This window comes from Poecilia formosa, unplaced genomic scaffold, assembly GCF_000485575.1.
Source record: "Poecilia formosa unplaced genomic scaffold, Poecilia_formosa-5.1.2 Scaffold246, whole genome shotgun sequence".
Classification (NCBI taxonomy): domain Eukaryota; kingdom Metazoa; phylum Chordata; class Actinopteri; order Cyprinodontiformes; family Poeciliidae; genus Poecilia; species Poecilia formosa.
Window position 1 is genome coordinate 205,416 of NW_006800185.1, and position 14,306 is coordinate 219,721.

The window sequence follows — 14,306 nt, forward strand, 5'->3', positions numbered from 1 at the left end:
CTCAGGAGACAGAAACATGCCGCTAAGCATTCTGGGAAATAGTTCCCACTCCTGTCTTTCTCTTCTTTCAGTTTTTTAAGTGCAAACCTAAAAAATTTAGTCAAACTCTTGGAGGTTTGACTAAATTAATAAAAAGTTAACACAACTTACTGCTGCAAGTTTATCTTTCACAAACTCACATTTAGGTTCAAAACCTGAAACTGGATAAATTTATTTAACTTACAGAGTAGAAGAGAGTAGACAACTAAATGCAGCTCAAATGTTTTACAGTGCATTTTTGGGGGGGGCTATGATTACTGTGCCTTGTAGTCACAGTCAGACGATTACCTAAAAAATGAATAAAATCCAATGTCACTTTGCTGCTGTCACAACGTTCGGCTATAGCCTGTAAACCAGCCATGAATTGAGAACCAGGGTTGGGAAACATCCAGAACTTTTAGTTTGTTTCTGTCCGTGCTGGCAGGTGGCACCAAACACAAAGCAGATGAAGAGAAACTAGAAATACAACAAGGAAAGAGTACAGAAAGCAGAGCATTACAGCATTACAGTGGATTCTCCAGTATTTATGGGGGTTAGAGACCACAGCCACCCACGAATAGCTGAAATCCCCCCCTAAACACGTCTATAATTGCCTTTTTTAAAAGTTCAAGCACCAAATAAACTTTAATATATATTAACACACACAGTGGAAAACATCTTTACACCACCGCAGAAGTTAACATCTACAGTCTTATTTATCTCAGCTCCTGAGCAGAGTATCCAAAAATTATACTAAAGACTTCAACAAATTTTTCTCAACTTAAAGTAAAAAGTAGCTAAAAGTGCATTTAAAAAAAAAAAGTTACTCAAGTAAATGTAATTGAGTAAATAACTAGTTAGTTGGATAGTAACTATTTACTACCAAACTGGGACTGGGTTTGGTAATGAATGCCGCTGCATTGCATATGCTAGCCAATATGTCAAGTATTGTACATAGGAATCTCAGCTTTAAATATTTCATACATAATCTGTAAGTAGGTGAATCTGCAAACACTGAACTGTGAAAAGGCTCAGGTACTTTCTATCGCCTGTAAGAGACTGTGGTGAAAATCTGCTGGTTGTTTATCTGTGCTAAAACCTGAATCAGCAGGATTTTGCTGCTTCTGAGTTACAAATGGCTCCACTGCAGATACAAGGTTCAGTAGGTTAGCTTACCAGCAAGTTAGCATTAGCATCTTCGCTGATCTGTTTAAAAATGGAAGCAAACTTGCAACATGAGTCTTTTCCCACCAACAATTATGACATATTTCACCTTTTATTGTTTTAATATATTCAGTAATAGTGAAGCAAACCCAAACATATCAGTATGTTTTACTGAATAGTGAGAACATTTGTTGACTTAACATCCTAAACTAAACCTGGGGGATGTAACTTTTATTAAAAAATGTTTTTTAAATATTTGTTAAAACTGTCAACATGTCGTGACCTTATGGTACATGAGGTAATTTTTTAAATGACCTGCCTTCTCCCAGTGCTTGCTGCAGAAATACACAGCTCTGTCAGGAACAACCAATCAGAGCCAGGAGGAGGGTCATAGCGCTGTCAATCATGCGCTGTAAATTCATAACCCCCACTCACCCCCCTTCCAAAACCACAACCTAACCTGAATTAACTTTGTGCTCTATTGGGCCAGCAGTGGTTTGTAGTATTGTGACGGTACGGAGGCCAGTTTTTCTCAAGGCTTAGCAGAAAGATTCCTCCGTTTCCCAGGGAATCTGCATTCTTCTCTGAGCCGCGTAGATCTCTCCTCAGGAACATCTGGGAGCCTCCCTTCCACTGAGCATCAGGCTTTACCCTGAGCAGTGGAAAACAAAAATCCAGCATGAAACACGTCGGCACACATAAATTCATTGTCACCTGTTGACAGCCAAACCTAATGGGATATTTGCTTTGTATTTACTTCATATAAGGTGTGATACATGGAGAGCCATTGCAGCAAACAGCAATCAACTTTAAGTGTTCAGAGGGAGCATTTTTTTAGAGCACTTTGTTTAAAAGCATTCCCTTCCCCTATTTAGTGTTTTGTCATTAACCCTTCCCCAGGTTACTAATTTATAGTGTTTCTTTTATTTGGCTTCACTTGACCCTCCCTGTCCCATTCCATAAAAACTAAGAGGGTGCCCTGTTGCTTTACAACCAGTTAAATTACACTTTGATGTTTTCTCTCTGTGTTCAGCAGTGATTAAATTGCTGACCCTAGTAAACATCTGACCCCGGCTAACTGAAGCGGTCTGCAGCCTGTCACAGAACAGGGACGCCGGCAGATTGCGGGACAAGCTGGCGAAGTTCAGCACGTTCGCCTACATGTATGTGTGTAAACGGTATGTTGATGAGCGCTGAAACGAGAACCGCTGTCAAAAAAACACATTCCTTCGAATGCCAAAAACATTCAGAGCCAATGTAGAGGAATTTTGGCTTCCCAAAGAAAGCCCCGTCTGATGGCTGTGTTTTCCAGAAGAGACAGCTCAGCATGCGGGGAAAAACTTGAAAATGCTTGTGGCAAATGCATCTGTGTGGTTCGCGCGACAGAGACAAGATGATAACAGAAAATATGTTGATTAGTGCAGAGTCTTGTGGAGATAAATGTCAGAGTAGACGAGGATTTAACACTTATAAAACTTGCTAAAGGTGTTATTTAATTTTTGTTGAAGTTGAAGATCTGTTAAAGTTGAACAGCTTGAGTTTCCCACAGCAGATAGACTGAAACACATTATAATCTCCATCTCACGCGTCTGAAAGGTGCCTGCCTGGATGCCCGATTTTCATCCCTAGGATATTGTTTATTTCTGAGCAAAGCTCCGAACTCAGTGGAACAATTTTACACTTCCTGAATCTTCTAAAATGATTTGTTGTTGGATTTTTTTTTAGCAGCATTATTGTCTAATAAAATGGGATTTCGGTGGCGAGTCTGAACAGTCCAAGTCTTGTTATCTGATAATGGCATTATAACTTCTTTTTTTTTTAACATGACCAGCATTTTACACAAATTTACTGAAGAGATGTGACAGAAAAATGTGCTTTTTGTTAAATGTATTACGCTACGCATGTCTGGTTTTTCAGTTTGGTCAGATTCACCTTCAGCTTACTTTTCTCCGTCTAATTCATATTTAAATGAGGTTGTCAGCGTTGATCCAAAGTGGTACAAAAGGCCTGATGTTTGATGTCTTTGTTCTGACTAAATCTGAACAGGATGTACTGGCTAAAAGAGGGACGTTTTTAGCATATTTTAGGGATCATATAAAGAGAAGAACTGGCTGTCTTGAAGAAGCCATAAAAAAGATGTCGATAAACGTCTTGTGTTTGAAAGGTTGTATTTAAGGGTCAGTTCAGGATCTTTAAAGGAAGGTTCTGTTAAAACAGGCAGTGTCTGATAAGCATACAGTCTACCTCCTGGGATCGTCATTACGGAAAAGATTCGTCTTGTCCTGCAGGATGAAGCTAATGGAAAAAAAAGATTTCTACTGCCTTAAAAAGCACCATTTTGGTTTATTTAAAAATCTATTTTATGACCCTTTATTGGGTTTTCATGTTTACATAATTTGATGATTATTGACACAGGAAATGAGGTTAGATGATTATGCACCATCTATAATCCTCCAACAATGGAAAATTTCAGGGTTGTTTCCAATGTTGTTTTTCTCTTTTTTGGAACAATACACCTAATGGACATGATTGGGTCATCAGCAGTCTCCTGAAGATATGAGATGGTAACGCCTCATCTAAACATTTTGCAAGTTTTTGTATTTCCATTTGTCTGCTGCTTCTAAAACAGGCCAAACATTTTGTGACCAAACTGGGCTGTTATTCTGTGAGACACAGAAAGTGAACAGCGCTCAAATTTAAGGCCTTAATGCTATAAGGCAACAGCGACAGAACGGTTAGCATGAAATCGAGACTGGAATGCAGGCTGGTTCCTTTTTATTTAAATAATCAAGCTAAAACATGAACTATTCGGCAAAGTCCTAGCGCAAAAATTTGCGTGATAGGCAAGTATGTTTTCATCTTCTGTTTTTTTTCCTTAAATCTTTTTTTTCTTTTTCCAAAATCTCTTTCTTACTGTTTATTCAATGTCACATGCCGTTATTTTGTTTTTTAATTATGTAAAGCACCTTGAAATGCCTTGCTGCTGAAATATGCTATACAAATAAAATTTGATTGATTGATTGATAATTCCTACAATCTCTCATGTTCTACTCCAGTAAAGTCAATTTGTTGATGGTTACAGGCTATTGGCAGCAAGCTAATGGCAACAACCATAAGCTGGCTACTTGCTGGTTAGCAGCAGGTAAACATTAGCTTGCTGCTAATGGTTACTATTAGCAACAGGGCGTAATAACTTAATTTTGGGGATGTAGAAAAGAGACATTTCATGTTCCTCTGCCTCCTCTGATATGCAGCTGTTTACAGGTAAGTATATACCAGCTTTAAGTAAATAACATTTGACCTTGTAGCATGCACAGTTTGAGAATTCGAACATTATTTTGTTTATTTGAGAAGGCATATAATTCACATATACTATGCTATGTGTTACATAGCTGATGAACAGTGATGATAAATGTTGCTTAACTTCTTGCCATTCTATGCAGACTCTCAGTCTGCACTGAGGAAGATCAACTCACTTCTAAATGTTGATCTCTTTAACTGACACCAGAATAAGTATTGGATTTATTCAGCTGTTATACATAAAATAAGACAATACACTACAATTTAATTTAAAGGAAGCCTCATCTGTCCTCACACAGAACAAAACGGTTAATTTCACACATTTGATCCCAGTTATGGTGTACTATTCAGGGAGAGATGGGATCAAAAGAACCACACGTTCCTGAAAGCAATAAAATGACTTCATATTCCACAAAATGTTCTTTAACTTCTCACCTTTATCCTCATGTGACACGTTTTTCAGTGTCTCAGCAAACAATGACACAATTTGGCAACAGCTTAATGTTAAAATATTGTCTTGTTATTTTTATTGGATTTCGACTCTAAAAGATGACCTTTTATGCTTCCTTGTAGAGGTTAGGACAGATCTATGGGCTACACAAAACATATTCATAATTTTTTTTTTTTGCACAAAGAGATATCAGTCTGCTCAGTTCTGCCCATTTTGTTCTCCTTTCAGAATGAGCCGTTTTAAGGCCTCTGCTGGTCACGCCCCACAACTCAACGTTTACACTCGCATGTGAAAATGCCTGCAAGCAGATACGCAATTATACAACCGTACATCTTTGAACAGCAGAAGTGGAACCTCCTGCACAACCAACAAGAATGCAGCAAGTCATTTCTGAATAGCTAGCCAACAATAACATACTTGTAAAGCGCAAACAGCGCTAAAACCAGTTGATCAAACTCCTGGAGCTCAGTTTGGGTTGCTAGGTGACGGCTGGGCTTGGTTGGGGTTGCTTGGTAACGGGGAGTGCCTGCTGATTTGTGATGTTACACTCCAGAGGTTTTTTTCCAGACACCAAAAAATATTAACTTAGTGCCTAAAACTAGCTGTGTGGTTTTTTTAAAGCATTTTGGCTGATTTTAGAAGCAGAAGAAACCAAAATGGAAGTATAATTATGCACAATACGTCACCTTTAAAGCAAGCTGCTGTTCACAGTGTGTTTTTTTATATACGTATGTAAACATTGAACTATTTCTTTATGAGAAAAGTAAATATGAATTTATTCCAAAACGGAGATAAAAAGGAATGAGAATCCTGAATATTTCCGGACACCTTCCTGCTGCCATGCTCAGTGCACCTTCAGCCTGACAGGATATGGGCCTTGCTCACGGGGAATAGCTGTATTTTCCCTAACGGACACGAATGCCAGGCAGGAACTTGGACTTGACCCGTCTTTCTTCATAGACATGGCAGCTATGCTTCCTCCTCGAAGGGGGAGAAACAAAAATATTGCACAGTGCATGAGGAGAAGAGGCCAAATTCAAGGGGTTGGTGATGTCAGAACATCTGCTTGCGGGAAGACCATAAAAAGGTCTGACAGGTAGATCGTGATGATCTGAGGTCATGAACTCCAGCTGGGAGAGCTGTGCTGTTCCATTAGCGTCTCAGCTGGGACAGGTTGGAGACAGAGTCCGGGGGAGGGCTGCTGCAGCTTTCGGCCAATAGATATTGACATTTCATTGAAGGAGGCTCTCGCCAAAGCAGAGCTAATCTGTGAAAACAAACATGGATGTTGCTGACAGCCTCCGCCTAGCTTCATCAGTCCAAAGACATTTAGTCATCAACAAGGAAAAAAAAGATTCACAAAACTGCCAGAAATTATAATTTTGCTTCCCTCGACAGCTTGTAAGGGGTCGTTTGATTGTTTCAAACTGAAATACAAAGTGACAAACTAAAATACATGCACACGGGCAAATGAAATTGGATGCATAAGAGCCACAGATGTGTTTCTATGATGAGAAGTTAAACGCCCAGTGCATTTAGGATGAGGTGCTCCCCTTCCCCATCGCAGGAAAGGCAAACAGAGGCTGAGCGAGCGCAGTGTTCTCACCGGTCTGCAACCAGAGCCCCTCGGCTTATTTATTCACACGGCTGTTTGTTTATTGAAGCAGAAGGCACAGCTTTCTTCATCTCCTCAGAAAGACACAGGAAAAGGCGGCGCGGCCCGACGGGAACAGAGCGAGGTCTGTCCCAAAATGGACGCTCCAGAAATCGAAGGCGACAAACACAATGTTGTTTACATCTGACAGGGTAAGACTGGTTGTGGTAGTAGTTAGAGCGATTCTGCCCCCCGCCACATCGGCACTCTGCACCAAACAGATCTCAAGATGGAGCAGATTTCACGAAGCTCGGATTTCATGTAACATGATGGAGAGATGATAGTGAGGGGACTTTGTAGGTCATGTCACAGGTCACTACCAATGTGTTGTGACAAACCTTTCAAACAAGAAAAAAATAAGGCACTTCTTCTCAGCAACTGGGATTTATGCTACATTTCTTTAGGTCTCTAAATAAAACATGAGTGAGACGATGCAAGTGGTTCCCACAGGATTTCAGTTGATATCTAAGCTTTTCCAGAGTCAGTTTTCAATTTTTTTATTCTTAGGGCTAACTATTTAATCAGGAATGAATATGTTTACGTAGGTTTTATTATTTTCCCACAAGTCCTGAAACTACAAGGTGTCAGATTTGGAACTGTGTTAAAGGGGAAGTGCACAGTTTTATAAAAGGCTTTTGGGCATTTGGTAAAAACTCTATAATATTGAAAAATGTGGACGAGATTAAAGAATCCATAATAATAGCGTAATTGTATAAAGTTAAACAAAAAAAGCATCAGTCATCACAGAAATAAACTGATCTTCATCTTTTAAACGTTTGTTGAATCCGAGTCAAAAATAAAAAAATACCAGTAAAGGTGAACATAAACTCAAAATAAAAGCCTTCGTCTAAACACAAATAATTTTAAGCAGCCATTTGTTTTTCCAAGAAATTTCTTTTTCTTTTCTTCCAGACAAAATTTTCATTTTTTCAAAAATATCCAAACTTGGGAAATAATCAAATTTCATGTTTTCCAGATATTTAAGAAAGCAAAAATGTTGACGCAAGTTAACCATTACTTCATTACTTCTACTTTATTTAAAATTGTAACGCGATGACAAGCAGAGAAACTTTGACATTAATGTGAGGCAGTCCAAAAACTAATACTGATTCTTACAAGTAACCAAAATAGCAGGATTACAAGTGGCAAAATGTTCAAATGATTGTTTGATGTGATTATGTGAAATTAGTATCATTACAGCAAGAACAGGATTATGCTTTTAGCTAACAAGCTATAGCTGCTATACAATAACCTGCTGTTTTTTAAAATCTGTATTTGCTCATATTTCTAATATGCACTGCTAAACGTCAAGCATGTTTTTAAAGAGTCGGAGAACCAAATAAAAACAGTCCAAACTCATGTGATGTGTTCTGATTTTGCCCTTTAGCTTCTGCCAAGTGCCAACTCTCCTCTTTTTGCAGAAGTTTTTAGAAAACTAAAATGTTCCAGTGGCCACTGTTCAATTTGCAGTCCAGATTTTATTCCCAAATGTCTAAAGGTCACATTTTTACAACTTCACTTTAAATGTGATGGTAATAGCCTCATGAATTTCTCTTCCCCATCCTGTCCCCACACATACAGGAAAAGACAACAGCGGCCTGACAGAGTCTGAGCTTCCGCCAAGCGTTGATCCTCCTGGGATGGAGGGCAGCTACCTGAACCTGAAGGAGCCCGTTGTGAAGGGGCCAAGCGAGCGATCGGGGTCCGACCTCTCCAGCCCGCTGGAGAAAAGCGAGGCGGAGAGCAACAAAGGCAAGAAGAGACGCAACCGCACGACATTCACCAGCTACCAGCTGGAAGAGCTGGAGAAAGTTTTCCAGAAGACGCACTACCCAGACGTTTACGCTCGCGAGCAGCTGGCGCTGAGGACGGACCTGACAGAGGCTCGGGTTCAGGTGAGAGTAAAAGATAAATATTCCCCAAGTAAGTTCAGTCTCCCTGGACTGAAGACACCATTTTGTGTTTCCAAAAAGCCTTGGTAACACTCGGTACAGACCATATTTTCCCAGAACGTGGAGATTACTTGGCACCTTGCAGAACTTATAACAGACTTTACCATAAATTTCTATGATTACCTCATAGAAATTTGGCAGGTACTTTGCAAATATTTGCAAGGATATTTCCAGAAACTGATGAGGTATTTTCCTGAAGCTTACCAGGTACTTTATCGAACCTACTAGTTTTTTCCTGCAGCTTTTCAGAACTAAGCAGGTATTTTAGTTTATCTTAAGACAGTAGAAAAGAAATCAGGAAAGTCTTGGAAAGTTCCAGGAAATTATGCAAGTTTCGTTAAGTTTCTAAGAAAATTGTCCCAGTTCCTGGAAAAGTACCAGTATTACCTGCGAGTTGTTGTGTTGTTACCAAACTTATCAGTACGCTGAGTAATTCTTGAAAGAAAATGGAAATTAAGTATTATACCTTTCACTTAAAATACCTTTTTTTTTTTCTTTTTTACGTGTAGGAACCTTTTATTACCAGTATATAATTTATTTTCCAGTGGAATACACAAAAGGAGACGAAGAGACAAATTTAGGAATTTAACAACATTCTCAAAAAGAACATGCCATTCATGTTAGACAAGGAAATAGACACTCAGCTAATTTTTCCAAGAAATAATTAAAACATTTAAAGCTTTTGGAAATGTGGAAAACAAAATGATACCCGTTGGATTTTAAAAGGTAAAAGTCTTTTTCAAATCTGTTAAACTTCAGCTTAAAATCTTCTTAGCAACAGTTAATCTGAAAATAAACATCTTTTCTTCCCAGGGTGCCAATAAACATGAAGAATCTTGACCCATCTCCGACTTTCAAAGTTGTAAAAAACTGTGGCTTATATAAAAATCATGTTTTCAAAACCAACCAGATCGTTTTGTATTCAGCTTTAAACTACGGAGCCCCCTAGGGGACATGGAGGATTTTTTTTTTCCTTTTTTTGCGCTACCTCACAAAACTTTTGCGTTTCTTCACAATAATGAACTGATCGGTTCATGCAGCATAACTGAATCCTGAAAGTCTTCCTTCTGGTGGCCACCGTACTTTCTGCTACAATATGAGGTTTTATAAGCATCTCATTTATGAAATATCTGAAGTTTTTTAACCTTTTCCTTAAGAAAAAAAAGAAACAAAAAACCAAGGGCAAAAAGCAAAAAAAAAAACGGCCAAAAAAGGGCCTTCCAACCCCTTATATCTTAGAAGGGATGGAAACGGAAACTTTCCATAAGGAGGAAACTATTTGGACTATTTCTGAGTTATTTTCAGAGTGAAAACGCTGAGAGAGTCAACTCAGGGTGAAAATAACTTTTGGTTGTGTCTCTTTGTCTGAATGGTTTACAAAGAGCCGTTTTCATGTGCAGTTCCTTCTCCACCTTACACAAACATGCAGTGAATAAATCAATTTTCAATCAGTTTTTTGCACCAAAGAGTTAATATATAAACAGGTTTTCACGTTGTGTATATACTTGCAATTTTAAATTGACATTTGTGATTGTCTACAAAATAGAACAGGGTGTATTTGCTTATTGCGAGGAAACGTAAAACTTATTGTGAGGGAATGCAAAAGAAAATCTTTCCCTATGTCCCTTAGGGGCCTCCGTATTAAATAGATTAAGCTAAAAGAGAAAACCTTACACAACTTTCTAAAATCCTACAGGACTCTGGAGCCTCAGATGACTAAAACAAGCACCAGGCCAGCAAACTTTAAATATGCGCCTGTTTGCTAATTGAAAATGTCAGGATGGTTTCATGTAACAGAAAAGAACTAACCACTATGTTTAGGTTATATATATATCTGGACAAAAGGGTTGCTGTTGTTACCAGGTCAGCTCGGTTTTGGCATGTAGATTTTATATTACATGAAACTGTTTTATTCTTTTTGACGCCAAGTTTAAATATGACTGTCATAGCGGGAACAATAATAAGAGGTCATAGAAGGACGAACACACAATCTTATTTTTGTCAAGTACTTTTTTACAGTTTCTAGTGTAAATACCTTAGTACACTGAAATAAAGCAAAAACTAACTTATAAGTAACTTTTCAGAAAGATATAAGTGCTTGTTTTAAGTCAATACTTTCTTAATATTGATGAAAAAGTAATAGTTCCCCTGGCAGATTATTTCACTTATAACAGGACATTCTTCTCATGTTATAAGTGAAGCAATCTGCCTGTAAAACTAGCACTTTTTTATCGATATTAAGAAATAATTGACTCTAATTAAGCTTCTATATCTTGCTGAAAATTTACTTATAAGTTAGGACAATTGAGATAAGACTAAACTAAGACATTTGCACTAGAATCTAGACCAAAAATACTTGGTAAGGTTTTGTATTTTTGCAGTGCAAGTCTTAAAATTGGTCGATGGTTTTGCTCCTGTCCACAGAAGATTGTGTCTTGAATGCTGTAGCGTCTCTTGCTGCAGATTTGTTGTTTGAATGCTGATGATCACTCCTGATCTGACAGAAAACGCTGAGAGAGTTAACTCTGGCACGCTGACAGAGATTGTTTTGATCAGCAGAACAGCGAGGCCTATTGTTTTAAATCTCTCTTTCCCCCTGCCAGTTTTAGATCAGAGCATCGGGTGGGTGGGACCGGGGGAAGACTCTGCTCATTGCACTTACACGGCGCAGACTTCACATGAAGGTCAGAGGCCAAGGGTTTCTCTGCAGCAACTACCACGTTCAAACCACTTCACCGCTCCGCTCCGCTCTGGAGGCACGCAAGGAAAACACATGGAAAGTCATCAAAGCCGTTTGGCATGGATATAAAAGACACTCTGAGATGCCAGTTTCAATTTCCACGCACGGCCTGAGACACAGTCAGGGACAGAGGAACCTGGCCTGGTCCTCGCGGTGGTACAGTAAAATAAGCACATTTTCGTAGCGTTCACACAGGCCCGTCCATTCCCCAGATGAATATGATTATGTTTTTCATCTTGCGCAGCAGAGTTGCTGTGAGGTTTGACCCAAACTTCTAAAAAAAAAAAAAAAGAAATCAGGCTCCAGATTTGCGTGCAATCAAGACTAAAATGCCACAATTTTCAGTGAAGGTCCGCGGAGACAAAGTCCAGGGATGTTGAATGGTTGAGGACTGAGGGGCACTCGGAGCGCGCCAAGCAACTGGAGAATCTGTTTCATCTCCAGCAGAACAGCAATTGAAACGAACACTACAGATGTTCGGAGCCTAAACGCCACCATTAGGGTCCTCGGTTTCGTCCTCAGTTTGGTGATGAATGTCTTCATAAAGTCTTGCTGCAGCTCGCTGTAATCACTCATGTGACTTTTTGCTGCCACCAGTTTGGTACAATTGGCTCAGAGCCTCGGTCTTGGACTTCACCCCTGCTGCCCATGTTTTAATGGAAAGGGAGGCCGAGTGTGTGTGTGTGTGTGTGTGTGTGTGTGTGTGTGTGTGTGTGTGTGTCTGAGACACTCTATCAATTGCAGTGGACCTGGATGACAGAGATGAGGTGAGACGGCTGGACTTCAAAGCTGCTTTTGTAGCTCGAGACTCTGCCCTCCCTTTCTCCGTCTTCCTCTCTCGCTCTCTGCCTGCTGGCTCTGGAGCATAAATAAAGCTCCATAATGGCTCTGTAAGCTGCATTTTGCTGTCAGCGTCTTTAGCAATTACTGTATCGCCGCCAAGCACTTTGAGCTCCAAGAATACCGAGCCACCTTCCTTGCAGATGTCTGCTAAATAATACAAACAAAAGTAGTAAGTGTTTGCAGTCGGTAGGTTTCGCCCTTGTGGGCATGTTGTTCGGGACGGAGGTACTGAAGTGTTGTACGTTTAAAAAACTGCATGAGGTAAAGGGCAGGGGCTTGTGAGGCGGTGAGTTATAAGCAGCGAATATCTTACCCTAGTAGAAAACTCTGAACTCAAAAGTGTCACAGTAGTTTTGGGAAAATGCTATTTCAATAGCCTTTAAGCCGTTAAGTTTACTCAAATAGAAGGGGAAAACATCACAAAGTGAAACTTTTTGATCAGACAGAATCATATTTTTACTCTGGAAATTCTCAAAATGGTGTCGAGCTACAGCAAAAGATTATTTGTCTCTTAACAGATTTATACCATTTTTGATTTTATTACACTGAAATGTTTCAAATCATCAAAAATATTTCTTAGTGTCAGACAAAGATAACCTAAACAAATACAAAATGCAGTTTGAAAGTTATGATTTTAATTAACAAAAGGGAAAAAACCTTCTAAGCAAACCTGGATCATTGTGTAAAAAGTAGTTTCCCTTTTTAAAATGAATTAAGCACGAGCTGCCAAATGTGTAAGAAGCTAACTTCTGTTTCACTGGCTGTAATAAAATGTCTGGCATAAAGTTGGCGAAAAATCTCAGAATCAACGATTTAAAAATCAATGAAAAGCAAAACCACTGACATCCATCAACCTAGAAAAGGTTAAAGTCATTTCAAAGGATTGGGACTCTTGACGACTCCTCCAGGAGTTCAGCGAAGAACCCAGATCCATGTCTGAAGCACTGCAGGACTCACTAACCAGAGTCCATGGTTCACCAATAAAAGCTCACGGTTCAGCAATAAGAAAGAAACGGGGGGAAAATTGCATCCTGGGGAGAATTTCAAGGTGAAAACCTCTGCTGGCACAAAATGAACAAAACGGTGCATCTGACGTTTGTCAGAAAAACGTCCTGATGATGACGTTCTGTGGATAAGAAACTTGGAAAGTTTTGGAAGGTCTGGATCTTGTTATATTAGTGGTAAAACTAAACAAGAACGTTCAGGAAAATGCCTCATACCTGAAGTCAAACATGGTTTTTGTCGTGTTACAGTCTGGAGTCGCCGAGTTTCTTCCAGATCTGGACGACTCGCTGCAGTTGTTGGAAAAATCCTGAAAAGGAAAATGTACGGCAGGCAGTTTGTACTTTAATCTCAAGTGCAGTTGGGTTCTGCAGCAGGTCAATGATTCAAAGCAACCAGCAAGTCCAACTATATAAAAAAAACTAATCTATAAGGTCACATCAGTGTGTTGCATTATGTTATTGTACAGATTTATAAATTTGTAAATAAATCTTTGAAAATGAGTCTCTTAATCTCCATTTCAGTTTGTAGGATTTTCTGTTTTCCTGGAAACTCACCAAGCTCCATAAAAAATTAAAGGATTTTTGCACATTTCCTAAACTAAATATATTTCAGATCAGAAAGTATTTACTCTTAAACAAGGGAATAAAATAAAAACAACTGTAATCAGGTATTTGAATTATTGTTTATCAATATATGAACTGATGTTTTAAGTTGAAACGGACACCCAAACAAACAAATTACAATATCAATTGTTCATTCAGAGTTAAGATTTGTAATTATAGAAGAAAGATTGAAGATTAAAATGTTTAATAAATAGCTTTAAGTTTTAACAAGAGTTAATCTTCCAGAGGTTTAACATTAATATGCAAAGAGAAATGTGATTTGTTAGCTTTCAACACCAGAACCAAGACAACTGGAAAAGAAAGAGACTTACTGTGGTCTGAAATCCAACCTGCTGCAAACCCGACGCTCAAAGGTTCAGAAAATATCATTCACAAAAAAAATTAAAAAATGGAATAATGTTTTTGAGATTGGTATGGTTTTAAGATTGTAAATGATTGTTTAGCTTTAGACCAACTAATCTGGATTTATTCCAAATGAAAACACCAAGGCAATTATCTTCTGCAGGTATTATATTAACTACTTATAACTTTTCAATAAAACTTTCCCTAAAAATGT

General features: G+C 38.7%; 1 protein-coding gene across 1 annotated transcript in view; it reads left to right on the forward strand.

Annotated features, from left to right (window-relative positions):
* Nucleotides 1-14,306, forward strand: part of alx4b (ALX homeobox 4b) — a 32,790-nt gene that overhangs the window by 8,298 nt on the left and 10,186 nt on the right. The window contains exon 2 of the mRNA XM_007569797.2: nucleotides 8,169-8,482. Coding sequence (XP_007569859.1) covers nucleotides 8,169-8,482 — 314 coding nt within the window. The remainder of the gene's footprint in view (nucleotides 1-8,168; nucleotides 8,483-14,306) is intronic.